The sequence below is a fragment of the Blennius ocellaris genome (assembly GCF_963422515.1).
Source record: "Blennius ocellaris genome assembly, chromosome: 8".
NCBI lineage: Eukaryota > Metazoa > Chordata > Actinopteri > Blenniiformes > Blenniidae > Blennius > Blennius ocellaris.
Window position 1 is genome coordinate 12,979,364 of NC_137657.1, and position 27,470 is coordinate 13,006,833.

At 41.0% G+C, this 27,470-nt stretch overlaps 4 protein-coding genes across 5 annotated transcripts; 3 read left to right on the forward strand and 1 right to left on the reverse strand.

Moving 5' to 3' along the window:
* Positions 1-1,269: 1,269 nt before the first annotated feature.
* On the forward strand, positions 1,270-11,472 carry plekhg6 (pleckstrin homology domain containing, family G (with RhoGef domain) member 6; the record flags this gene model as incomplete). The annotated part of the gene is made up of 14 exons (XM_080500483.1): positions 1,270-1,425; positions 2,350-2,478; positions 2,737-2,874; positions 3,152-3,247; positions 3,352-3,402; positions 3,694-3,843; positions 4,297-4,407; positions 5,286-5,435; positions 5,543-5,677; positions 6,564-6,683; positions 6,794-6,926; positions 7,010-7,125; positions 8,285-9,735; positions 10,959-11,472. 14 exons carry the CDS (start codon positions 1,270-1,272, stop codon positions 11,134-11,136), a joined length of 3,114 nt encoding a protein of 1,037 aa, XP_080356609.1. The 3' UTR covers positions 11,137-11,472.
* Positions 11,473-11,805: 333 nt separating this feature from the next.
* lag3 (lymphocyte activating 3) lies at positions 11,806-13,652 on the reverse strand (the record flags this gene model as incomplete). The annotated part of the gene is made up of 6 exons (XM_080500484.1): positions 11,806-11,901; positions 12,017-12,138; positions 12,242-12,490; positions 12,592-12,909; positions 12,994-13,126; positions 13,491-13,652. The coding sequence occupies 6 exons, from the start codon at positions 13,650-13,652 to the stop codon at positions 11,806-11,808; spliced, it is 1,080 nt and encodes a 359-aa protein (XP_080356610.1).
* A 4,686-nt stretch (positions 13,653-18,338) lies between these two features.
* Positions 18,339-20,433, forward strand: mrpl51 (mitochondrial ribosomal protein L51). 2 transcript variants are annotated; one of them, XM_080501353.1, is made up of 4 exons: positions 18,339-18,478; positions 18,649-18,730; positions 19,724-19,831; positions 20,138-20,433. In XM_080501353.1, exons 2-4 carry the CDS (start codon positions 18,661-18,663, stop codon positions 20,332-20,334), a joined length of 375 nt encoding a protein of 124 aa, XP_080357479.1. In that variant the 5' UTR covers positions 18,339-18,478; positions 18,649-18,660; the 3' UTR covers positions 20,335-20,433. The 2 variants fall into 2 exon arrangements, with proteins under 2 accessions (XP_080357479.1, XP_080357480.1); XM_080501354.1 differs by having other exon boundaries at positions 18,351-18,544.
* LOC308133184 (synaptobrevin-like) lies at positions 20,337-25,768 on the forward strand (the record flags this gene model as incomplete). The annotated part of the gene is made up of 5 exons (XM_080500485.1): positions 20,337-20,359; positions 23,919-24,069; positions 24,456-24,614; positions 24,987-25,038; positions 25,710-25,768. The coding sequence occupies 5 exons, from the start codon at positions 20,337-20,339 to the stop codon at positions 25,724-25,726; spliced, it is 402 nt and encodes a 133-aa protein (XP_080356611.1). The 3' UTR covers positions 25,727-25,768.
* Positions 25,769-27,470: the final 1,702 nt, after the last annotated feature.

Sequence of the window (27,470 nt, forward strand, 5' to 3'; positions counted from 1 at the left end):
GGTTGGATTTTGACATTTGGAAACTGTGTCAACAAGCTTCCTGAGAATTTAGATAAATTCTTCACCGTAACTCAAAGCTCCAGCAGGACATACTGCAAGTTGTAAAAACTGTCAGATGAGCCTTATAGTGACAGAACAGCACTGTGACGCCGTGTCACTGGAGCTTGGGCCATGTGAAACTGTCGGTGTCTTGTTCTATTGGTGTTTATGTCTGGTTATCCGGCTCACTTCTGGAATTTACTATGTCACTATGAGGGAGAGAACAAGGGCCCACTAAGGCAAATGTAAGGAGTCTGAAGCTTTTTGTTGTCTACACATCCCAGAAACTCTTAATCTCTTACTGACAGATAGTTTTTAAAGCTCCCTCTTAAATTAATTTCTCTGTTTACTTTTCTTTTCTCATTTGCCTTTCAAATGTTTGCAAGTTGTTCTGTTTTACATATACTGGCATACAATGGGTAACTTTGCTTATTCCCACCTGGGCAAAAGAAAACAATATATACTTTTTTTTAAAAACTTTGGCTCTTTGATTGAATAATTATTGGATCATTGTTGTTCTTCTGGTGTGTTGTAACGAGTGCATACAATAACAGAAATTCCAGAAGATGTCACCATTGCCATACATCTCAGGGCTTCTCGCTGGAACAAGTTAGAACTATTAAAAACTCATGTCAACATGAATCATGCAATGAGATTTACTCATATTTTACCAATGCTGGAGTAGTTTCGTATGTATTTCTAGTTAGGTTTTGTATATTAAATCCAGCTTTTAACTATAAACAGTTCTTGATGGTTCATATCACTATTGGGGACACAGATAGATATTAAATGGTATATATACTTACAGTTATAAACAATACATTTAATTACATAAATCACAAAATAAAAAAGGAATGGAAATCATGAAGTAAGTACAGTTCTTTTCTGTAATTTACAATTGAGCCAATAGACATGAAACATGTAGCAGTTATATTAGTCTTTTTTTTATCAGTTTCTAAGATTAATCAGTATTTATTTTTTTTCTCTTTTTGGCAAATCTGTAGAAATGTTAAGTAAGCAAACACTTTTAGTTTATAGCAAATTGAACAATCTACCTTAAATCTGTCTTTCACCTTATATTATTCTCTTTTAAAGCGTCTGGTTGTAACAACTGATTCTCTTGCCGCCACACACATTTATTTTTTGATAAAGAGCAACTTTGTGTGCTTTTCACTCAGCCTTACTGCAAAGGCACCACATGTAAACAATGGAGGGGCAAATGATTCACTCATGGAGGAGACAGCGCTGGGGCGAGAGGCTGTAGACCCAGACAGGCTCAGGCTGAGGAACATGGAGCCAGATGTTGACCTGACAGCAGCGACAGAGATAAATCATCCCCACAGGGGGCCAGAAGAGAAGCAGAAGTACAGCACACTGGGCTATCAGGCAAGTTGAACTGCACCGTGAGAGGAAACGCTTCAACAGGTTCCCTCATTTATTGTTGTTAAATGTATTTCACTAAAGGTCTTGCATTGCAAGCTGCTTTATGTTAAAACTTTGCCTCACCCCACCGTGAAACCTTCTTTTCACCTCACTATATTTATTAGATACCTATTTTATCTTTGTTTTCAAGTACAATGTTTGTTTTTCACAAATCTCTTTCAAGAATTTTTAAAGCTACATTTCTTGATCTTAAGAATGTTTTAAAACAAAAACCCAGAACATTGGAAAATATCCCAAAATATGTTCATCACACTGGAAAACGACTGATGGATCAGAATCGAGGTTATGAAATGAATTGGTATTGAATAGTAATTCATTGAGTTGACATTCTTCTCATATAACCATGGAAACATAATTATGTGTTATTAAGCAGGTAAAACACTGACATGACATCAATAAAGTCATTGGCCAAAGTAGCCTGCATTTGCTAAGGACAGTGTACTTTTAATAAAGATAATGCACGCAATAAATGTGCTATTATTTGCATATTGATGTTCTGATTTGACTGCTATAAGGTAAGTTCAGCATTCTTTTGATACTTGCAGAGCACAAATAGTTGATTTAAGAGTATCATCAGGATGCCGATATGTCTCATTTCTCAGTTGGTAATTGTTTTTATCATTTTGAAAATAGTGCAGATGTGCACATTCCTTATCCTGCAGGGCCCCAGCGCTGCATAATAATGCCTTCATGACTCCACTACGTTTGAATGTATTGATTGTCTCATCCTGAAGCTCCACAGAAACCCTGACAAACAGTCATCCAGGACAAGAACAAAACCACCGCCACTCCAATGTCACTACAAGAAACACATGAGTTGAAACACTTAGCACTAATATCTACTTGTTTTCTCATCACCACCACCAGAGACGGACGAAGGAGAAGGTGGTGACTGACTTTGCGACTGTCAGTAAAAGCTCCTCTGCTGGCGGAAAACCCCGAGCGGCTCTGAGACAGGTCCTGTTCAGTCAGGGAGTGTCTGACAAGACACTTGAGGTATTTTGCCATCTGTAAAATATCAAACTGCTTCCTGATGTAGAGACAGATATGGACTTGCTCCATTCGTATCCGCCCAATGAAACGCTTCAACTGCAGCTCGACTCCTCTTGCTCTTTAAGCATATTTCTAAATGTAACGACAAACATTCACAACGAAGGGTCGGTACCGCTGATTCATAACAACATGAGCTGTTCCTCGATTCCCCCATTTACTTCTGTGTTCTTTGTTGCTCTTTCACGTTTGACAATTTGGCAGGAGCGAAGTCAACTGGATGGGTTGAAGCAGGACCTGGAGGCCTTCACTGTGCCGGCCGACCTGAACTGGAGGTGGATGGATGAGAGTCAGGGAACCACGCTGGAGAACAACTGGACAGACATAGTGCAGTCTCATTCGGTGAGGGCTCTGCAGATGTTTTGTTTTTGCAGATATTGAAAGAAAAGGAAATATTTCACATTCTGCAAGATTTAAATGTATTCTTTTGACAGTTTAACAATGAATGATGAACTAGACCTTGCATTCAAAATTTAAGGAAGTTTGAAAGTATCGAGAGGAACTGATGCTGTTGAATTTATTTATTTATTTATTTATTTTAAAGAAGTGGGCCCTTTTCCTTTATTATTTCCTGCCGAGTATGTGCAACTAACACGTCCTGTCTTGATTTCATTGGCAGACAATGGCGAGGATGCAGAAACACCAACAGGAGGCGCTGTGGGAGTTTATCAGTACTGAACTCATCTACATCAACAAGCTTTTGATCATCAAAAATGTAAGATGTCAAAAAAAAACAAAAAACCCCGCTTTGACACATTAAATCCACAGTGAGCTGAGGTTTTCTGCAGGATGTGTAACAGATGTGCCTCCCCCTCACAGCTGGTTATTGCAGCACTCGTCTACCTGCGGCAGCGCGGACATCTACTGGAGGTCAGTGTTCAGCACCTGAACACCTTCAGTCAGTCTTGTGACACACGGCCCTTCAGTCAGCCCTGCAGCTCTCGTTTCCACTGCTTTGCATACCACTGACATAGATAATGACACAAGAGCATCCGCTCATATTGAGACATTGAAACACTCAAGTGCAAATGGAACATGTGCCACAAGAACTGGTTTCCCCTGAGTAGTTGGAAAATTGCCTCGAAGCAGAGGGTTTGAAGTTTGTTTTTTTTCATTTTTTTTTTTTCCTTTAAATGACTAATTATGTGTTTTGTGTAACAGATGGCCCCTGCACTGGTTTTCTCCAACCTGCCCTCAGTCCTATTTGCACACCAGTTGTTCTGGCAGGAAGTGATTTACCCCATGTTACATGAAGTCCGGAAAACGGGCAAACCCTTCGACCCCATGAGGTTAGAAGCTGGCTGCCTGCAGGTAAAAATACACAGTCGACATTGACACAAATAATTACTTTATTCAAATGAAATTGAACACTATGTACAGGTGCACAGTAATGCCATTATACAATACCTCTAATATTATCCTTAATATTTAAACAGGGGAAATATTCGACTTTAAATTTAACAAAGGTTTTTTACAGGCTTGCTGACAGGTTAATATTGTGTAAAACATTTTTGATTATAAGTTGGTATTCACTCGTAAAATTACACACTCGCATATATACAAGTTGAAGTTACTGTAAGAGTCGTGAATTCTTTCAAATCAAAATGCTGGATTTCTAAATACCTCAATCCTATTTGGTTCTAGTTTTCACATTATTTAGGTTTAGCAATATTTAGATGTAGTTTTCCTCTAAATGCGTCCTGCATTCTGATGCTTACGCATTGTTCTGATTGTCTTTCATCATACTCTCTTTTTTGTTCTCAGTTCCATGAGCGTTTCTCCTCCTATAAACACTACTGCTGGGAAGAGAAGAATAATCTGGAATTCTCTCGCAGCCAGATGGAGACCAACCCACATTTCCTCATTTTTGTCCAGGTACAGTTTAACTGCAATAACATCCATAAAGGACACATTTACATACACTGAAATGGTCTCCACCATTAACACATCACCTGGATATATATATTATGGTACACACTGACTAAAAGTGCTGTTAATAACGGGGGCAGAGTGCATTCAGCTATCACATGTATTTGAAACTTTTCTCGTTTGTTTCACATTCATTTGGAAAGCTGGAATCACACAAAACCAAACAACACAATAGTGATGTTTTAAAATACAGCTGCTTTGATTTAAATATATTTTGACAGGGAATTCACCTTGAATTTCTAAAGGCCATAAAAATCATGCAAGAGTCTTTGGTTCTAATACTTTTAGTTTTCACTGTACCAGCATTGATCATCTTTTTCAAAGATTACCATTTCTGCCTTATATTTATTTTTCTGCAACTGTGCTCAGTGAAATGAACATCAAGGGTAAACCTTGTACCACACACACACACACACACACACACACACACACACACACACACACACACACACACACACACACACACACACACACACACACACACACACACACACACACACACCTGTAACAATTGATATTTAAGTGATTATGGTTTATTTCATTGCAATGCTCTGCACTCTATTATCTGTCATATTGACCGAGGGAGACACTCAATGATCCCATCCAAGTTTCTCTGCCTTTTCTTGGCCGATCTTTTTTTTTACAGTAAAGAATATTTACCATAAACAGTACATAGATTCACACTGAGTAATTTGGGCCTTCAAATGAAGACGAATAAGTTTCTTTATAGTTTGATTCCAAACTATTATAAGGAAAGTTTTTGCTGAAAGTGCTGGTTTAAAACAGGTTTTTATTTACAGTAAGTTTGTTTCTTTCCTGTCCAGTGGGTGGAGACTCACCCCCAGTGTCAGCGGATGCGTCTAGGAGACATGCAGGCCAAACCTCACCTGAGGATCACAAAGTACCCCCTGCTGCTCAAAGCTGTGCTCAAGAACACCCAGGACCCGCAGGTCCAACAGACGCTCAAAGGCATGGTGCGGCTTGAGGAATGACATTTTGATTCGGTGCAAACTATTTGTGGACTAATAATACAATATCTCACCGTCTCTCACTGATCTTCTCTTTCCTTGTTTATGCCCAGTTGTCCACTGTAAAGACTTTTTTGGAGAGTATCAATGACTACCTGCGGCTGAAAGATGAGGAGCTGGCTCTCTCCATCTCGGCTGAAAGGGTGGAGGGCTACGAGGTGGAGGGGATAAATGAAGAAATCGACAAGGTAAAAGGCATCATTATGGGCTGCTTTGCCCCACTTTGATGTGTTATTGTGTCTTTCATGGTTTACTTGGTTCTCAATGAAGTGGCTCGGTCTCTGTTTTTGTTTATTGTTTTTCCCTTTTTCTTAACCTTTTGATCAATTTACAAAATGAAACCTCAACAGCTTTGTGTGTCAAACCTGTTTAACCACACAATATGTCATATGGACTTATTTTGATTGTGGAAAACACTTTTGATGATATTTACAGTGTTTATTTATTGAGCCGTTAAGTCCTGTAAAGGATCTTGTGGGAAAGATGGACTCTAATAAGCACGGAGAATAACGTCAATGTATTTGAGAGTGTAGCAGCCAATAACGGAATCATAGCCAATAAAGTAATAAATTAGTGTGACAACATTGACAGCAATGCCATCCACCATACATATTTTTGATGAATATTTTTATTATTGACTGCAGTTGTTAGATGTTGAAAGGATTAAAGAAAATGCTACTCCTGAATGGAAGAACTTATTAGATGATTGGCACAAAACATTAGTACGATAATGGTTCAAATATCTTATTGACAATTTATTGCATTTATGGGCTTTATTACATTTAAAAGATGCCCAACTTATTATGTTATTGTCCTATTTTACATTATTGAATGTTATAAGTGAGTTTTGTGATTTAATGTGAACATTAGGCAGCAGACTCCCACAATGTTGATGTTTTATCATCAAAATGCCACTTTAGTCTTTATTAGGCAAAACACAGATAAATACAAGAACTTCACGATATTAGAGCAGTAAAGGTAGCTTGTCAATACCGCAACACACACTGCCTTATTATAACAGGTATATATGTTGAACAGATATAAGAACTCTGAATAAAAATAATTCCTCACCAGCATGTCCGAGAGATCTGCCAGTTTGAACTGACGTGCCCCATCAGAGGCGTGGGACCCAAAGTCATACGCAAGCTACTGCTGGAGGAGAACCTGAAGGTCCGTGGCAGAAAGGACAGTAAGGTGAGCAAAGCACTCAGTGGCCACGCATTTAAGTCTCTGTCCTTACTACATGCTTTTCATCATAGTTGTCCGTTCCCTTGTCTGTGCTTCTTGTCCATATCATGATGCAGCTGGAGGTGGTGGCGCTACTCTTCTCAGATGTACTTCTAATGACCAAAGTCCAGAAGAAGGGCGAGCGATTGAAGGTGGTCCGTCCTCCCCTGGCCCTCGACAGAACATTCTGCTTCGCGCTCAAAGACGGCTGTGAGTGGCTCTTTGAGGAAGACGGAGCATGTTTGGATCCGGGGTGAAAGCAAAGTCTAAGTTCATCTTTCTGCTTCTCTCAGGCTCGTTTGTTCTCGTGGAGGTTGGCGAGCTGCAGAGTGCTACGAATGTCCTTATTTTTCTAGCCAGCACCTACGAGAGCTGCTCCACGTGGGTTTCCACTATCCACAAGGCAAAGGTAGAAGCACTCTCTTGACGCAACACTATTTTTTGAGCATTTTATGAGTCTGTGCTTCAAACTGAGATATCTCAATAACTTCTGTGTGATTCACTGAGGTCCCTGCTGACTATTGAGATCCTCTAAGCCTTCATCTATCCATCAGTCGAGCTTCACCAATATGGAACAACAGTACTCAGTATGATGTAAATCAAAGTGAAATTCTAAAACAAAAGTAAGATGGATGCTACTTATTACAAGCATAAACCGGCATACACACCCATATAGCTTATCACATACAGTGTGTAATGAGATCATGGTTCCATAAAGAACTGGATGTACTTACCAAACACACAGAAACACGCCTACAGACAGTTTATAGTTAGCTGTCATAAGAAACAGGTTTTTGATTTGATTGAGGAAGTCTGGGAAATCAGGGAAACCTCTAGCATATACAAACTTTACACTGGAGGAATCTTGTCAGCCGGTTGGTTTCGTTGGAACAGTGTGGCTGTGAGGCAACAGTGCTCACCACTACACTGCAGTTCCGCCCTTATAATTTTTTTTTATTTTTAATTTTGAAATGTTATTGTTCAGTTTTGCAAGAAACCAATCAATTCAACAGCCACAATAATTTTATATCATTCTTGTTTATATACATTATAGCACATGAGTTAAAGTGTTATTATTTAAATAAGTCGTCACAAGATGTCAGATGTGCTGACTTCGTCACTCAGTTTCTTCTTTAAGTTGAACTCAACTTCAGCTCAACTGAAGTAAAAATGTTCTTTTAGGAAGTCTTTGATGTGACTCACTGATTGATCATTTGTGATGTAGACTGCTTCATTGCTTTATTATCATAAACAATGCAAGTCTGTGTATTAGAATTGGTACAAACTGGCTTGAGATTTATGGACACCTCCTCTTTTTGCCACACAGGTATAATTAAACAGTCATTAACAATTTTTTCCTTGCTATGATTAAGCATGTGCCCATTCCGGCTCAGGGTGTTCCCTGTTCTCAAGTTACACAAGCATTATTATTATGATTATTATACACGGTGGAGTGATTTGAGAAGTTTACAATCACTATTACACTCATCTGTTTTAAGAAACATAATAACAAACAACAAATGTATGCATTATTGGAATGTGTTTTAATCACTTTGTCACTTTATCAGGAAACACTGAGCAACCTGAGACGGACGGAAAACAACAGACTGGAGAATTTAAGACTACGTAATCTAGAGGCCAAACCTGTTACAGAAGACAAGACCGAGGACACAGAGCCAGAAGATGAAATTGTTCCACTTCCGAAAATGGAATCGTTTGCAGCTGAAATTACAGAAGGATATATCACCGCTCCCTCAGAGAACGATTCCAGAGAAGCAGCAACATATCAGTCTCCAAATGAGGCGGCTCACAACAACCATTCACCATCTCGATTGCGCCCTCGTCATAATCTCACCCCGAGATTACCGCACAGGAGGACTGCAGCTCAGCAGCCACAAAACTCAGCGCATGAGTGGATAGAACTGAAAGGCTATCCAGGTGTCAACCACATGAAGGAGGACAAATCCAAGATGGTGGAAACTGTACTGACAATTGACCATAGGTCAAAATCCATGGACAATCTGGATGTTTTCCCTCGGGTTGCAAAGCCAGTCAACACAACAAGATCCCCAAATTATTTCATTGGTGGACTACCAGCTGTCGATTACCCGACTGATGACGAGGGTTCTTTACAACGTCGCAGCCAGCCAGCGACTCCCAGCAACGGTCTGTTAACGCTGCCAATAGACCCCAACTCCCGGCCGAGAGACCTGGACGCTCGCAGACATTCAAGCAGCAGTCAGTCTGCAGACACAGAGATGTCTCCAGATATTCGGAGCTTCGCAAGAAATTTAAGGTCGCCTGGTTTACGGAGGAGGAGGCCGAACAGCACGGGTCAGAGCTCCTCTGGTTCAGCACCAAAACACGTTTCGCAAGGCTCCACGCTGGCTGACGCGTCTCCAAACTCGGGTTCTAACTCTGACTCAGAGAGCCTTCTTGGTTTTCCAAGAAGCTCTCTTCCTTCTAGCAGTAGCTCAAATTCACACCGGGTGCTCAAACTGAGCTCCCTGAAGCCGCACCAAGAAAAGTTTTGGAATTTGTACGATGAAAATGCAGATGGTCAAATCTTATCTGAATCTGAGCTTCCTGATTCGAGCCCTCGCCATGAAAAGCCCAAACTAAAAACTCAAAGGAGTGCCTCCAATCCACAAATTGTCATTGATGCGGGACTTAAACCTCATCTGTACGCAATCAGCATGCCTACAAAACCCCTCATCCCGGTATATAAATCAGAAGAACGCCTGTCACCACTAATGGGTGTCTTAGAAAGAGCGAAAGAAAGAAAGAGGGACCAAAATGTCTCACAAAGAGATATGCATACAAGAACACCAAACATGAGGTTTGGGTACCCTCCTCCGTCACCCTCGATTTCCACCACACCTTCACCCCCGCCCAGCAATGGGGACAGAGACACGGAGTGGGAGGAGGAACCGCCGCTGATGAGAAGCAGAGCCCGCACCGTGAGTAAAGGATGGAGGGAGCAGCTGGTGGACGGGGACGACGACAACTCGAGGAACAGGTCAGGACCACAACGTGCAGCTTTACGCTTTCATCGTTTGACTCAATGGTGCAAGTCCAGATACTGAATGAGCTTCATTTTGACAAATAAGGTCATTATTATTAAGAGATAAATTAACGTAGAATTTAGTACATTAATTAAGAATTGGGTGTCATCCAAATGAGGTCACTCAAAAACACAAGTCCACTCAGCCATTAATGAATAAACACAGTTTTAGTTTTTATTTTTTGTCAAAAAATATCTTATTATTATTCATTTGATGGACCCACCATGTGTGGGCGGAAGAGAGCTGGTGGAGAGGGTAGTCGAAAAAAGTACTTTTTCATTATACCTTCTACACAACAATGGCATGAGAACAAGTACATTTCTATTTTCTCTATAGGATCATGTTGCAGTCTGTGGTACCAATCACACTTTTTAAATTATTTATTGGCTTTAAACAACAGATAAAATGAACACGTTGTTATATTTTAACTTCCCATAACACTACAATATCACATAGGCATATATGCACGCACACACATTCTCCTCAACATGGAACTGGAACTGTTTGAACTTTACTGAAATGAGTTTTCACCATGTAGGAGGAGGCTTATTATTCAACTCTTCTGTGAGAACGGAAACTTTAAATTACAGAGGTTTTGTGTTTTTAGCCACAAATCTTCACATAGAATCAGAGCCCAATCAAAACACTGAAGGCACCGTTATATTTCTAATCTACATTACATATCAGCGTGCAACTATAATATACTCAATAAATTTCCAGTTCTTTAAATCTGCTCTTGAAGATTCTCTCTCACCAGAAAAAGTAACGAATACTGAAAGTGCAGCTATGATTGCCCAACTCAACATTAAATCCATAAAACTTGTCTGCACTCGTCGATGCAATGTCTTAGTGATTTTTTGGGGGCGTTAAATTTTGCATATTTTGAGATTCTGACAAGCAAGCCGGCCTGAAGCCAGAACCAGAGCTTTTAGTGACAAATAAGCTGCTGGAGTATCATACATTCCTGGTAAACAATCTATTTATGTCTGTTAATCTTTTTTTTTTGATAATTTAATTTAAAAATAGCATTGCAAATATGTGATAGATCAGTGTATCATTCTTCCTGACAGCTCCAGCTTCTTGAGGAGTCCTCCTGAACATGTGTGGACGTGTGCAGCATAACAATGCAGCGATATAATCACCTTTGACCTTGTGTTTCACCTTCTCCCTCTTCCAGCATGGCCTTTGCGGATGGGATAAACGTAGACTGGTACGGCTGGTGCTTTGACGACGACGAAGTCATGGATCACCTGCAGCCCGGAGAGGAGGGTCTTCTTGAAGGAATCAATCGATCTTTGGCCTCTCGGGGCCTCAACGACATTTCAGAGCATCACGACGAGTGCAGTGAGGTGTAGCTCGGCAGTGACAGAGTCGACCAGCAGCAACAGAATTGATGTGCCCGTCGGCCATCTGACATCGGTTGCATTATGGTGACTTAAAAATGAGTGTTTGAATGTGCATTTCATGGAGAAACCGATGACGACAAATGACAAATTTGAACAGACAGACATCTTTGCACATGCCTCCCAAAACTGTTCTGTTTGAATTTAAATTGGCAGTCACTGTGTGCTTAAAGCAAAAAAAGATACATTTTTGTAGAAATGTACAATTAGGTGTGAGGAAGGTTTTGTGTAAATATACTAAAAGCTGTTTTTTATTGCTGTATATTTTATTTATATCCATGATAATGTTTCTTTTAGATGAATTTATTTTGCATATGTTACGAACAAATAAAAGCCGATTTATTTCTGTAAAATACTCTTTATTCCTTGGACATTTTGTGGTCAATATGTACAGTTCATGCCAACACACAATCACAGCAATGTAAAATATCTAAAATTATACACATTATTGCATCTCTCTTAACCCATTTACACAAAATTGCTACAACATCAGGTGTAGAAAATATTTACAAGTCTCATGCATTGCGAACTCTCCCAACATCTTGCAGGAAGCGAGCGAAAGAGATTTTACTTCAGTTTAGTGCTGTAATTTATTTAGAAAATCTTCGTTGTATTTGAACTTTACTTTTTCACTCGATTTCTTTCTCTCTCCTCACGCTCATTGGAAACGGTATGAACAATAGCCTCCAGCGCTGGGTACTGAAAAGCCCTTTTTCTCTGTGGGAAAAAAAAAACACGGGAAGCAATTAAAAACAGCGAGAACCATTTTATAGAGAGACTCTATCTCCATGCTATGAAGCTGAATTGTTTTTAATCAACTAGAGCTTTTTACCCTTTGGTGGTTTTTGTATATCTGAACCAGAATCAGCAGCAGAGCAAACAGGAGGAAGCTCAGCCCGATGATGGTGGCTGTGTTTCGTGGCATGCCTGATGATTCCTTTCCAAATAAACCACCTGCAATAAACCAAAAAAAACCAAACAAAAAACGTGAGAATTCTACAGTGTGAATCTGTAAATTCCAGCAGAGATTCTTCTTAAGATTTAAAATGTGACATACTCATCTGTTCAACGTGGAATGTCACGTTTCCAAGAAGGTCTTTTCCCCCATAGAAACGGCAGGTCCACTGGCTCCACTTCTCTTCTGACGCTCTGCTGAGGGTCACAGTCTTTCCCTCGTGGACGGGCCCTTCTGACTCTGTGCCGTTGTGGTCGTACATCACAGGAACCCACTCATACTTGGTAACCTCACTTGTGTCGTCCAGTTCGCAGGTCAGCATATCAGAGGATTCTTTCTGTGACAGGACTACTGAGAGGACACACCAGGGGGGAAAAATAAATTACTTTAGCCTCAAAAGATAGAACGATTCAGATTTTTTTTTCCTTTTAATAGAAAATACATAAACTTACTTTTCGCAACAACCAGCTGCATTGTTCTAGTTATCCTTTGACCTTCTATGGTTCCAGCACATCTGTACCTGCCCTCATGCTCAAAGCTAACCTCATTTAAAGTGGCAGATTTGTCCCAGGGCAGCTGATTGGGCGGTGAGGACGCAGCGAAAGAAGACGGAAGATGGTCCACAGGAGGTGTAAGAGGAGAGCCTTGCTTTATTTTCTCCCATGTTGAGTTCAGAGGCGTCAGGCCAGAGGAGAACACACAGGGAAGAGTGGCTGCAGACCCCACTGCAGCGTACAGCTTGGCGTCATCTTTAAATGGCTGGATGATCCCTGGATGATAAAGCTGAGTGTGAAATACTGTCCCATAGCTTCATTAATTAACATTTTTAAAGTCTTTCATGCACACAATCTCACCTTTCACAGACAGAGAGGTTGAAGCCCGCCCCTCTTTGCCATGGTGTTTCACAACGCAGGTCCACTTTCCATTTAAGCTCATCGTCGCTTTCTCTTTCACAACACTTGCATCCTCATTTAAGTGGTTGCCTTGCTGGGGCACAAATGGACTATTGTTCAACATCCACTCCACAGAAACTCCGTCAGGCCTCGGTGTCATTCCACAAGTCACTGAAATGCTTTTCCCCGACGTGGGCGCCGATGGAGAGACGGACACTGTGAAGGATGCAGGGAGAAGATGGTTCATGACATGAACATAAAGTTTGTCTCCAAACATCCAAGCTAAAAAAACAAACAAACAAACAATGTCTTGTCCAATATAATGGTTTTGAAGCAGCAGCTGGATGTGTTCTGGTGAAAAATGTACAATATCATGAATAATTAGATTTTTTTCACGGGTGTCTGTTTTAAAGATTCTTACCTCTGATAATTCTGAGCATGACTTCAGATCTAACAACCTGATCCACACGGCAGATGAACAGTCCTCCATCCTCCTCTGTGACCCTGTTGATTTGCAGGCTGTAATCTGCACTTTCAAACTGAAAGTGAGGGCACTGGACGCGTTGCTTCCCTTTATTTGACCATCTGGAGCCCCGGTACTGCAGGCCGCTCGGCTTCATTGTCCAAACAGTGCTGAGAACAAAAGTGGCACAGATGTCAAGGATATGCATATGCATAACATTTTGTGTTGTTCTAACGGGATGGGTAAATATGAAATGTAAAGGGACACAACATTGGAAAGTATACAAGTTCTGTTTTACCCGTTGCCTTTAGTCCACAGGATGGTGGGGTTATTAGGGCTCAAATGATTGTTTCTACAGGGTAGAACAGCTTGGCAGCCAGCTTCAACAAGAACCTCAGTTCTCCCACATTGAGCCCCTGGAGTAGAGGATTCACAGGCTATTTAATTCAGGTTCATTTCATTCAAATTGTGTAAAAGTACAAGAAAAGTTAGTTACCTGGTATAATACAAGCAAGCATTCCAAAGCTTAAGTACTCCAACAGCTTCATGATGTGGCCTCAGAATTTGCCTCCTCCGCTGTTGTAATTTTCCCACAATTTAACCGGCGTCCCAACTTCAGTCTTTCTCTTTGTGCAGAGTCTGATCAGAAATGTTCGCGTGAGTTGGGTTGATGGGGATTTTATATGAGGCTGTGGTTGCTGATGAAGCAGGCAAGTGGAGGAGAGGAGTAACTGGTGGTTCCTCTGCAGATCATGTGACTTCAGCGACACTCCAGGCTTTGATGCGGTTTGTCTTTATCTGCCTGGAAACTGTAAGACAGAGATGTAAACAGGGAGTCCCACATCCTCCCACAGATTCTCTTTTCTTAAATGTGTTTCCTACGTCTTTTTCTTCATCTACGTCAAACACCCCTATATGTTTCACTTTTTGCAAACCTCATTGTACACATGGCATATGTACACATATGTTGCAGTGGAACTTTCAAAGAACTAATAAATAATCATGTTTATCAAGGTTTTTTTTATATGCTATACATAAGGTATAATAAATGGTAAACTACACCGTAATTACTCTACACACATTGCAGGAAATGTGTATTGTTGACAAATATCTTCAAGCTGGAGTTGTTGCTATGAAATTTAGATGCTAAACCTGCAATTCTCCATCACATTGTTGTTACGCCGTCATTTCCAGTCTGTGGCTGGGTGGCACCACTCATCATCATCACCATCATCATCATCATCATCATCATCATCATCATCATCATCATCATCATCATCATCACCATCACCTCTCTATGAATGTGGACAGTGTCTTAATGTGATAGATATTCATAAAAGTGAATCATCCCTTCCCTTCTCATTTCCATTCTTTCCATTCCTTTACGTCAGTTGCTGAAACAGACCCACACTAATACTCTTTTCTTTTTTTGGAGGGGGGGGTTGCTCAAGTGTTTGATCAGTCACATTGAACGTAAGACACAATTATTTGTGGATTTGACTTAAGCGAACACGTGTTCCTGTTCATATGAGACTGATATGGGCAACAAAAGGTCAAACAGAATTGGGCCACATGTGGCATGCCACCATATAAACAATGCCATCATTGCCCACATCTGATTGACACACGACCTGCCGTGCCAGCAGTCGCAGCTTGATGCCAGATCTGACCCAGACCTGTCTGCTATGTAGGTTACCATGCAAGGTCCCTGACACAATCAGAAACAAGGACTTTGGTCTGGGATCAGTACAAGTAAAGGACACATGCAGTGCACATTTAGAATTTTTGAACATTTAGGAAGTTCCCAAAGTCATAGTAAAACTTTAATTGACCTGTCCAGGTTGTATTCTGGCCCCTCCAATTGTCAACTACCCCTATGTTGGATAAAGTGGTTTAGAAGATGGATCCATACATACAGTCCTAAAAGATGCAGTAGATACATCAGTTCAGCAGCTCTAGCCAGTCGTACAAAAATTGTAAAAATTTAATCTAAAGAAAGAGTTAATACTGTGAGACTTAATAAATACGGGTCCTATGTTCTTCTTGTGAAGACATTTACTTGGTGGCATTTCACCTAACTGCTGCGAGAGAGTAACAGTAAGTTGGATCTTTTTACCTCTTTCACATTTAACTTTCTTCTTTGATCAAATGCTGCAAACGTTCAGTGGGTGAGGCTGAAACTGTGGCTTCAAAACACAATCCAAACTGTTTGTTGAGAGACTGGGGGGCTCATGTGAGTCACTCACTCTGACAGGTTCTATCCTCCAGCTGATGTTTCATCGACCCCACTGTAGCTGAACGTGATGGTGCTTTGAGGGAATTTGCCTCTCACATGGAAACTGTTGACCTATAAGTTAGAATCGATGCAAATTGTCATGTTAATGAGGAAACACTTGGAAAATAGTCAAATCGGCATTCTTCTGTAGAAGTTCAACAAATGATTAGTTTGTTCCAGTGCTGAGTTCTCACACTACTATCTGCTCTAATCTTTGAGCAGTTTCACCCTCTAAACTAATATAAACCTTTCAGAATTATTGTAAGCAATGCTTTGGTTCAATTTCGATAATAGGTAGCGACAATAAACTGCAATATTCATCACATCATGTGGGTGATGATAAGTAATGTTCCACTCGGGTTTACTGGCAGAGGAAGCAGAGCAGAAACAATAAGTCTGCTCTGCTGAGAAATGTCCAATTATTAACTTATGTCAGCACTTTGTTCATGAACGAGCCATCAAAACTTGACGTGTAGTGATGTCAATAAATTTAAGCGTTTATCCAAATTTGTTGTTTCATTAAAAATACCACATTTAAATGACAAAATTATTTGCTTTCAGTGATTATAGTTGACATACTTTTCATCTTGCCTCCAATAGTTGTAGAAAAAAGTCACATCTAGAGGTTATGTTTAAGGTACATACACCCAGTATAAGTCCTTCTTGCACACACACACACACACACACACACACACACACACACACACACACACACACACACACACACACACACACACACACTCACACACACTGTTAGCTGATTAGGGGAGTCAAATAATGTTTCGTTTGTGTAATTTTCCACATGATAGCTGCTGCTTTAGCAAAAAAGTAAACATAGACAGAACGTCAGCATTGCTGCGCTAGTTTCTTTGAAAATGACAAAACATTCCAATACTACAGTAAGACTGAAAGTAGGTGCGTGTGTGCGTGCGTGTTGTTCTTCATGAAACCTTTTGTATTCTTTCTGCAAAGCACTTTTTTTCCAGTTGAGGCTGTGTGTTGTTCTCATGAAGACATATTTTGTTATCATTATTTTGTCCCCATTATGTGACTGACAAGAGGATTAAATACCAAAATCAAACCTTTTCACCTCTCAGCATGGCTCGGTTGGTAGAGCAGTCATCTCCCAATCAAAAGATTACAGGTTCAATTCCCATCTCTGCCTGCCTACATGTTGAAGTGTCCCTGGGCAAGGCACTGAACCCCAAAGTGCTGCTGCCTTGCGTGACTGCGGCTTCCCATGATGAGGGTGAATGTGATGAACTATGTAAAGCACTTTGGAGCTGCTCACACAGCTGTGAGGCATTATATAAGTGGAGTCCATTTATTATTTTAGATACAGTGAGCAAAGGTATCTGTTTTCATATATCAAGGTTCACTGGATGATAGTTGCTTAAAAGACAATTTGCAGTGTGCAGAGACTTCATTGTTTATCCCCACCCTTTTGAAACAGAATGGAGCAGCAGCAGCAGCAAATTACCATAATTAAATACAATCATTGCGATGTTATTAAAGGTTTCAAATAGGAACATCAATGTCCCTGTGGGAACTTTCTAACAGTTCCAACAGATGCTGAATAAATGAGTAGCTGTGGCATTAAATAACATACTCTGGACACAAGTCCATTCAAAGATTAAGCAAATCTTAAGCAAGGAACCTGAGAAGTGATGATGAAATACGTTTGTCCAATATTTGTCTGAAGCAAAACCTGGGATATTGAAAGACCTGCCCAATTTGATGAGATACTGAAATGTATATAATACTGAGTACTATCCATTCATGAATATGTGTAAACGCTACAAGTATTCACCAACACAGATATAACAGAAACTCACTTGAAGCATGTGCAATAATTTTTGGTGCATAAGAACACAGGCAAAATGCAGGAGTGTACAATACCAAGAATATTAGGGCACATCTATTTTGGTTTGTCTAAAGCTGCATAGTTACGAGAAGCGTCTAGAAATACAGACAGGTTTGTATTATTAATGAGTCATGAATTGGCAGCGAGAGGAATAAATGCTTTGGTCTGTGGAAAGTGTTTTCCTCTGTGAATGCACGTATTTAAGGTTCATTGGTGAATCTAAACTGTGAATGTGTATGTGATTGTCTATCTCTTTGTGTTTGTCATACGATGGTTGGCCCATGGTACTCTGCCTTCACCAGTGGTAAGCTTGGACTGGCACCCCAAAAAATAAAAGACAAAACAAAACAAAAAACAAAAACGTAGTTAATGATAGATAGGATGGGCAGATGGATGGAAATAATAAAACCGGTTCCATAACTGCCCAGTCATTCTCTGTGCTGTGATTGCAGACGAATGACATTCAATAATTCAAAATATCAAAAAAAATATTGGGTCAGGATGTTTTTGGCAAAGGTTTTTTTTTTTTTTTTTTACTGATCTTACATTTCCACAGTGACAGTCAACTTTACAGGGATTCTTCAGTGCGGGTGTCGCTCTCTGCTGGCTGAAAGTCATAACGGCAATACCGTAATATTTTTCTTTCCGTACGCAGCTCTGCTAATATTACGGTACCAGCCGCACTGCATCACGGGACACAGATAAAAATGGAGACGGCCATTGCTCGCGTGCGAAAGTGTCAATAACATAAAACAACGGGTTTTACACTCTCGTAGTGGGAGTTTTCTTGCAGTTAGACCTACAGACTCGGCTCGTATCAGTTTGTCGCATCGTGTGGAAGCAGGTAACGGTCACCATTACGGATTTTGGAGTAAAACTATGAGCTAAAGCTCAGGGTCAATGCAAACGAGTGAGGAAGCTAACGCCGTGTGTTCTTGATAGAAAAATGTCAAGACATCTCAGTCTGTTACCCTTCGTATTAATATAATGTGTTGTGTTGGTGACGTTCTGTAGAAAACTGTGGACATGTCGGTCCTGGGAGGTTTGCTGAGAGCTGGATCGTCCTTCTGCCACAAAGTCAGGAGCTTTTCTACAGGTCAGTGTCTCCACAGTACAAGAGTCACGGTGATGCCATGAATCTTCATATAACATCATTCAGAGTGAGTCTAGAACATAACCTGGTAATACTCTATACACTGCAGTATCAGCTTATGTGGAGTAGATTCAAATGTCAATGACACCACCCATCCCTATACCGTTACAGTAATGTCTATTACAAGTATTTTTGACTGATTGCCGACGTAACATAACAATGTGTGGAAAAGCCGTTGGAATTCTTTTCGGATCCTCCGTAAGTTTGCTGGAAGGTGCTGTGAAAACCATTGTATTTATACTAGAAGGTTCCTGTTGTGGCTTCTTCCCTGAAACCACACTCCTGTTTTACTAGGCTTGTTACTGTTTGAATGTATCTGCTCATTGTACCCTGGCAAATAAACAGCAAAACCAAATACTGTTTTTTCTCTATTATTGATCGAGTTTATAAACATTTGAATGATGTTTTTGATACGAAAGCATCAAGGGGACATCAAAGCTTAATTTAACCATGAAGTTACATTGACAAAGCCCGGCTGCCTAAATGTTTTATTTAAAAAGTTTTGTACTTCTGTGGCCTTTGTAAAGGCTCTGCAAACCTTGGAGTATCTGAATATTCAGAGAAATGTAATGTCACGCCACAAAAATAAACAAGTTATCCAAGCCTGGATTTTTGCCAGATCTTTAGGATCGAGGTAAAGACCTTTAGGTAACAATCATCCAGAAGACATAAACTCACATATGAACAGAACAATACAACATGTTAGAGTAAATTAAAATCCCTCTACAATACATCTGATCCAAAACATGACTTTTACTGGGGGGGGGGGGGGGGGGGATCTTTTGAGTGCAAAACTGTGACTGGGTTCTCAGAGTTCTCATCTGTAGAATAGCTGCAACTATCGTCTGTCTCTTTTTCATTATCCATATGCTGAATACATGATTTGGTTCAAAATGTCCTCATAAACTCAGAACTAATTTGATGTTTCCCCTCCAGGTACATGTTGCCAGATCAGGATGCACACCATTCCTCCGCTGAAAACGGTGGACCGCTGGACTGAAAAGAGGAACATGTTTGGAGTTTATGATAACATAGGCATCTTGGGTAGGTTCCCTCTGCTCTCCAGCTCTAACAGCCGTTCTGGACAGGTTTATTGGATATATCACTGAGCTCATTTACATGCACCATAGTGATCCAGTCGTTATCAGCTTCCCAGAGTTTATTGAATGAACTGAATTAATGTGATATACTTTATTGGATGATATCTGTTATCTGATTAACGCACCACCAAGATTTATCCCCATCAATGTCTCTGTGCAGGTATATTTTGTTGTTTGACATCTTTGCATGTGTGTGTATGCATATATATAAGAAATTCTGTACTCTCTCATTATCACTTCATGTCTCCAGGGGACTTCAAAGCTCATCCAAAGGATTTAATTGTGGGGCCCTGCTGGGTGAAAGGATTTCGAGGGAATGAACTGCAGCGTGTAATCAGGAAAAAGAAGATGGTGGGCGACAGAATGATGACAGAGGACAGACACAACTTGGAGAAGAGGATCCGCTTCCTCTACAAGCGCCTGAACCGCACCGGCAAACACCGCTAACAATGAACCGTCTCAGCGTGGCAGTGTGACGTTATGCTGTTTGTTTCCAATTTTTTTTAAGTTATGTCTGTACAAGTAAAAAAAAATAAAATGCTGTCTAAAAATGAATTGAAGTGTCTTTTTCTTTAGTTTTTTTTCACCACACAAACTGTCTTATTCGCCATAACTGTTGGTTGGTCGGTGTCGTCATATCTCACAAAACAAATTACAGAACTCTTCTGTAACCTGCCTTTTGAGAGGCAACTGTGACGAGCAAAAGGCTACAAGAAGAAGTGCAGAAAAAATTTGACTATTCAAGTATAACCATGAGTTTTGTTGATGCCTGAACATGTAAATGACTGAACTGAGACTCCTGTAGATCAAATGTATTTATTTTATTTACTGAAATTGTGTAATATGTGTCCTCTCGAGAAATAGGCAATTACCTGAAGCAACTACTGCTAAATTAATACACAACTTTAACAATGATATATATTTCGATCGATTAATATTAACATGATGTGGAGAAGACAGTAGCAGCCATTTTATTTAACTTTTAATAAATACAATCGGTAAAAAAAAAACGCTTGATTAAACCATTACTACTGCAAGTTTCCAAGCATGCCCAATGTTTCTAATAATAAAACGAAATGAAAACTTATTTCTAACAGCAAGTGATTTCAGCAAAAACTGAATATAGTTTATTGGAGTTGCTTTGGGTTGTTTTTTTTTTCAAATCTACAAATGAAATAGTTATGACAGTGCATCGTGAAATGCTTCACTTTTTGCATGTGCAAATGGAAGAAATTTTATATCTTTAGGTAAAAGTAATGGTATTCCAATTCTGATGCTTTTTTAGAAACTTTAAACCAAGACTTTCCACATGAAATGAAACAGGAGGAAATGCGAAGTACAGGAATGATGCAGGAGCAGGAAGATTATCGTTTCCTTAAAAAATTTCACTTAAATTAGTATTTCACTTAAATAGCACTTTTCAGCTGGTTGAGCAGTCTCAAAGGTCTGATATTCACAGATATTCACACAACAAATGGGGGCATCTGATATGCAAGGCTTCAAATCCATCTGGTGGGAATCAGAACCTACGACCTTCTGACACAGATGACCACAACTTGGTAGAGGTTAGTATTAATATTAACGATAACCTATTTTTTTCCAGTGGGGGAAAAAAAAAAAATCCAACCCAGGAGTTGAAATGTGCGAGATTTTGGTCCAGTAATATGTTTCACAGCTTATCATGTGGTACATAAGTGGCTTTAGTGAAATATAATTAGATAACACTGTGGGACATGGTTTTACAAGGAATGCTTTACCTATAAAGGGTTAATACCTCCTCAACTACTGTGACTCCTAAAAAAAAAAAAAAAAACCTCTCTGGATCCGCCCCTGCATGAAGAGAATTTCAGTGAATTTGTCCTCTGGGGCCTTTTCATCCAGACTTTTTCACTCTGCACTCCTGCACAGAGACGCTGAGGTTGTTCTTCATCTGAGTGTAAACAGGAGCTCATGCAAGACGGAAAGGTGATGGAGGAGCAGCAGGATTAGAGGATTGGAGGAGGAGGAGGAGGAGAAGGAGGAGGAGGAGGAGGGGGTCTGGCCAGGGAAGAAACAGTGGAGTCAACACTCTGTAGACACTGACTGTACCGCAGTGTCGTCCCGCCGCCCTATCCGACACAGAGCTGCAGTACTGCAAAGTGGAGAGGAGAGAGAGAGAGAGAGAGAGAGAGAGAGAGAGAGAGAGAGAGAGAGGAGGAGGAGGAGGAGGAAGAGGGGGAGGAGGGGTGCCGCACTGTCGTTCCGAGTCCAAGTGGTAAAGGCAGGAGGAGAGACGCATTATTGCAGTTGCGTACTGTGCCCGGACTCTTTACGCGGGTGAAAACTAGCGCACTTCCCCCCCCCTCGAGGAGTCACTGAGAAAAAAAGAAAGAAAAAAAAGGGAAGGGAGGGGGTGTGACAGAAATTAAAAAAAAAAAAAAAAAAATAGAATAGAGCGAGACATCCGATTCCTCATGACTGCACTTTTCTCCACTTAATTTTGAAATTGCACGTATTTCGCCAGCATCAGTTGAGAGGCGGCAGCTCGACGCGCAGCCAATCAGCGCTGCGCTCAGCATCCAGGACGCAGCATCACAACGAGCGAGGAAGAGGAGAAGGAGAAGAAGAAGAAGAAGCTGCAGCAGCGGCAGCCCCGCAGGAAACCCGCACGCTTTCCGCACGGATGGATTATAATCCAGAAGTACTTTTCTCCTGATCTCGCGTCGCCCTCTTGCACTTCCAGCCCTCCGGCGCAGTCTCACAGTGAATTATCGCCTGCGTGTCTCGGTGGTGCGGTACTTCGGCTCCACTGCGCAAAAACACCGTCCGCCTCTGCTTTAATCACTGCACTTTATTCCGCTGTAGTATTTACAAACTACGGACTTTTGTTTGGACAAGTGCCTCTATATTCTCGCTCTCTTTTTTTTTTTTTACCCACAGTTATCTTGCTGGGCTTTTCTTTTTTTTTTCTTTCTTTCTTTCGCCTTGTACTTCAGACCCTCCGTCTCCTGCCCCCCCTCCCCCCCAGCCCCATCACACCCCCCCTCCTCCTCCTCCGCTGCCCGTGAGTCAGTTCAAACAGCTGCATAGACCATGTGAGTATTACTGCGGATTTTCTATCGCATTGTTTTCCAGCAACACCTCACAAATATGGGTGTATATGCATGTGAACATGTGTTGTTTTCTCCGTGTGTTTGTCTTCCTCTGAGGAGGGGGGGGGGGGGGGGGGGGGGGGTTGTTGAACTGGGCTGATTTCTTTCAGCTTGATGGATTTTTGCTGACGCAAGGGAAATTTTCCGTCACAGCTTCACTAAATTATGCATTCAAAGATTGACTCCTGGCACAGTGAAGCCACGGAGCAGTTAATCTGGTTGTTTTGAACGGGTTATTGTTTTTGTTTTTTTAAATATCTATATGACAGACTGACATTTGTGATTGTGTGTTTTCAGTGGTTTGAGGGACTTTTTGCAGTCACCACCTGCATTGTGTGTTATGCAGCGCTGCTGTCAGAGATAATAACCAGTTCGTTCACTGGGTCCTGCAGTGGCATTGTTGTAATTTCAATCCCCCTGATGTGACTGAGATCAATAGGAAACTTGAAGTTGCCTCGGTGGTTTGTTTCCGCAGGGTTTGATTGTCCGTTCAACCGTCCTGCCTACCCCATCTTCTCATCCCTGCTGGATTAACCCCTTCTTCTCCCCTTACCTCCTCAGAGCCATCCAACGTTGTTTAATCCATCACAAGGATTTCTACTTTCTGGTTTTCTCCCTCATTCACTTCTCGGGCAGTGTATTTGTCCGCTGAGCTTGCTTTCCGGCTGTGGCCTACATATTCTTTCTCTCCTTGCGCTCTTTCCTATCATCATTTGTTCACTGTTTTTGTTCCCTTTCTTTGCATTACTTACCCTCTTTTTCTGCTCAGAAAAAGAGGGTACATTTATCATTTTTTATCTCTTTATTATGGCTTATCTTTTTAAAATCAAGTCATTGACCTGGAATTCTTCTACTCAAGTGTCTTTCTGCCACTAATCTCTCATTCGTTTGACTGGTCAGGTCTGCCCCAGATGCCGCTGCCCCACCAGCTGGAGCTCCTGGAGCTCCAGGTGCACCCGGTGCAGATGGAGCCCCAGGCGGAGGGCCCCCTGCCCCACCCAATACTTCCAGCAACCGCAGGCTACAGCAGACACAGGCCCAAGTGGAGGAGGTGAGCGGAACCAGGCCAGGCTGCGGGTCTGACGTTACGGGCAACCGCATCAAATATGTCAGAGCTAAATCATGAAATATCTTAGGATTGGAGAACCTGTATTGGTGTGTATTTTTCTTTCTGGGCCAGGAACAGGATAATATTGACAATACTTTGTTGTCGTCGGGATTCCAGCCCCATGTAGACAGGTCATGGCGTAAATTATGCACGAGGTTCAATCTACAAATGGACTGCATGTGCTTGTTTAATTTGTGACATCTTAAGAAAGGCCTCCGTCCTCTGTGTTGTTCTCCTCCCGTCCAACTTGTCATCCTTTACGCCCCCCCCCCCCCCACCCCCCTTCCACCACTGCCAAGTGCTTTCTCATCCCTGCCGCTGTGCTCTAGGTGGTGGATATCATGCGGGTGAACGTGGACAAGGTTTTGGAAAGGGACCAGAAGCTTTCAGAGTTGGATGACAGAGCAGACGCTCTCCAGGCCGGAGCTTCCCAGTTCGAAAGCTGCGCTGCCAAGCTAAAAAACAAGTACTGGTGGAAGAACTGCAAGGTGGGCACATCATGGTGGTCCGTTATACCGATTAACATAGAAAGTGACTAACAATGTGCTCCGAGTACTGGATTTCACGTGTGCGTGTTAGTATGTGGTTTAGTGCAGAGATGGTGAGGATGTAGAGCACAAACCATACGCATCAGTCTGTTAATGAGCTGCTGTGCTGGACTGAAGTGTGCTTCAGGGGAAATAAAGAGAAATGTATTATTGTATTTTCAAATGCTGAGTCAGGATTGTAACACTCAGCATTCTCAATCTTCAGTCACATTAGTGATTTGTTTTGTTATTTAAACTAGTTTATATTCTTTGTTAAGGCAATGCAATGCAGGAAGCACCAGTGTAAGAGGTTTTATTGTCTTCTTTTCTCAGATGATGATCATGATGGGTATCATTGGAGTCATTGTGGTTGGAATAATATTCTGTAAGTAGAAGATGTTTACACCCTCATACCATTTTAGCTGATTATGAATGTTTGATTAATACTGATTATGAGCCACTTCTGGCTCTTGATATTAAAATTATTACAAATATGTAAATTATTTGAAATGGCTTTGACAGAAAACAAAGAGAAAAATGTAAAAAAAAATAGCAGTGGAAGTTATGAATGATAAATACTCACATTAGTGTGTTTAGATGGTATTTTGGGGAATTCTTTCGATAGTTTGTAATTTGACTCATCCTTAAATACAGTGTACATCATGTAATCCACTTCTCTACTCTTAAATCACGAGTCGGGACTGATGGCACCAACCATTTGAATCAATGTTAAAATTTGGATTTTGTTACCAATGTTCTTTTACACAGACAATTGCTGCTTGTCGTTGATATAATTGTCTAATGATAATTGTTGTTTTTTTTAGCAAAGCAAATACATTCTGTTCAAAAGTAACAAATACGTATTGTACTTTTTGTAATTTAAGGCAAAAGTAGTTGTTCTTGATGACAAATATTGAGTATTTTTCCACCCCTGCCTCACAACTCCATATTCCTACATTGGAATGAGGCCTTAATGCTGCAGTGTTTTATTTTAAGCAACGTTATTTGCCAACTCCATTAGACTAATTGCTTCCTATCTGTCCCTCCTCCATTCAGTGTACTTCTTCCACTGAGCTCGGCTCTCCAGCACAGATGGATTTGGACTTGAGGATGATACAACAGGGAAGAGAAAGAAGAAAAACAAATAGAAATCCAAGCGCCACTCCTCCCCTTCTATCAGTCCTCTCTTCCCTCTCTTCACACAGTCTTCCATCTAACCATCTTGCACTTTTACATGATAGTAGTGTTTATAGGTGGCTCTGTTCTGTTTGTCCCCTTTCCCTCCCTTCTCGTTGCTTTCCGACACTGTTTTTTGGCCTGAAGTCCCACTCGGTCTCTCCTGCCTCTGTACCTCATGTATTATTGAAAGCCGGAGCAGTCAGAGTGCGAGGAGGAAATGAACGGAAGGAGGGAGAGGGAAAACACTTGTGGCACGGGAACACGTGGGGCTGCGGCCACCAAATATAGACATAGGGGGCAAATTTACAGAAGAGTTTGCAGTCTTTCTACCCCACCGATACGCCAAAGCTTGTTCATATTACCTTTTTTTCGAGAGTCCCACATTTGTGAATTGATACTGACAAGTCTTAACTAACGTATTCCTTCTGTCACCACCGCTCCCAATCATTGCTACTTACTAACACAAGGTCATGTTAGACTAGGATTAGAATCCTTTTTGTTGTATGTGCGTGTGTGTATTTGTGATTCAAGGCATCGTAGCTACAAGCTTTTTCCAAGTTTAGTTGTTAAGCAATTATTAGTATTTATTTCTCTTTTCCTGTCTCACGTTCTCTCACTCAGTCTCTTATTTCTGCGACGCTCAGCGACAATGTGAAAAGACAAATGCAAAAAAAAAAAAGAAAGTGGAAAGAGACTTTGTGAAGGTTCGGGAAAGGAGGATGTGATTCAGGGAAAAGTGGACGGAGTACTGCGAGATATTTTCCTGTAAAAATAAGTAAAACTTAATTCCAGGATTGATAAGCATCTATTGATAAAGTAGTCTTTTACACTTTACTTGATTTGTGCCTGGGTATTTGTACCACAGGTGGCGGTGTCGTGGTGGTGGCATTAAGCTTAATGACACAGGAATATGCACAGGGACACAAACACAGGCAGCCACTTAGAGACAATCTACTGTACAGGGGAACTGACTGCGAGGAGCTACGATGAAATTCTCTTAAGTCTTAGTTTAGACAGAGTCACAGCCATAGACAGATGAATGTGTAGCATCACATTTGAAACAGGTTCAAAAGTCCACTTGTTTTTGGAGTTGTGCTGTCTGAGTGTTTGATTGTCGTCTACGTCGACGGGATTCCCAGGAAGTAGTGAGAGTTGGTATAAGGAAAAGACTTGTAAGCCCACAGCCGCCTGGACGTCCTGCTCCCTGCTGACTCACATTAAATTAAAAAAAAGGGAAAGAAAGAACCCCTCATTTGTCACAGCGTGATAACGGCCAGTATGAGGTACTTGTTTCTAACTTGCATGGCAAATGATATCCATAGTTTTGCCTTTTCGTGTGACCTGTGTATCTGCCATTTCTGAATCTTACTGCCGATTGTACATTTTCTTTTGTTAGTGGTTTGAGGAACCTGTGTATAATGTCTTTCTGATCTGATAATTACTGCTTATGCAATGCAACAGTACTGAAAAGTTTGCCAAATTTTGTTGAAATCCCTTGCTCTTGAGAGAAAAATAAGACTGCAAACCAGTGCTACTATAGCGAACTGTAGTGTTGTATGACTAGAACCATAATACACATCTGTCAGTTAATGCTCCTGAAAACGTCTTTATAAGTCTCGTCAGGTGTTGAGGGGCTGC

Bases quoted from the DNA above. Each gene is read 5' to 3' on its own strand.
- mrpl51 (XM_080501353.1), top strand. From the start codon at position 18,661: ATGTCGGTCCTGGGAGGTTTGCTGAGAGCTGGATCGTCCTTCTGCCAC. The intron at 18,731-19,723 runs GTCAGTGTCTCC...TTTCCCCTCCAG, and splicing joins AGTCAGGAGCTTTTCTACAG to GTACATGTTGCCAGATCAGG. The intron at 19,832-20,137 runs GTAGGTTCCCTC...TCATGTCTCCAG, and splicing joins TGATAACATAGGCATCTTGG to GGGACTTCAAAGCTCATCCA.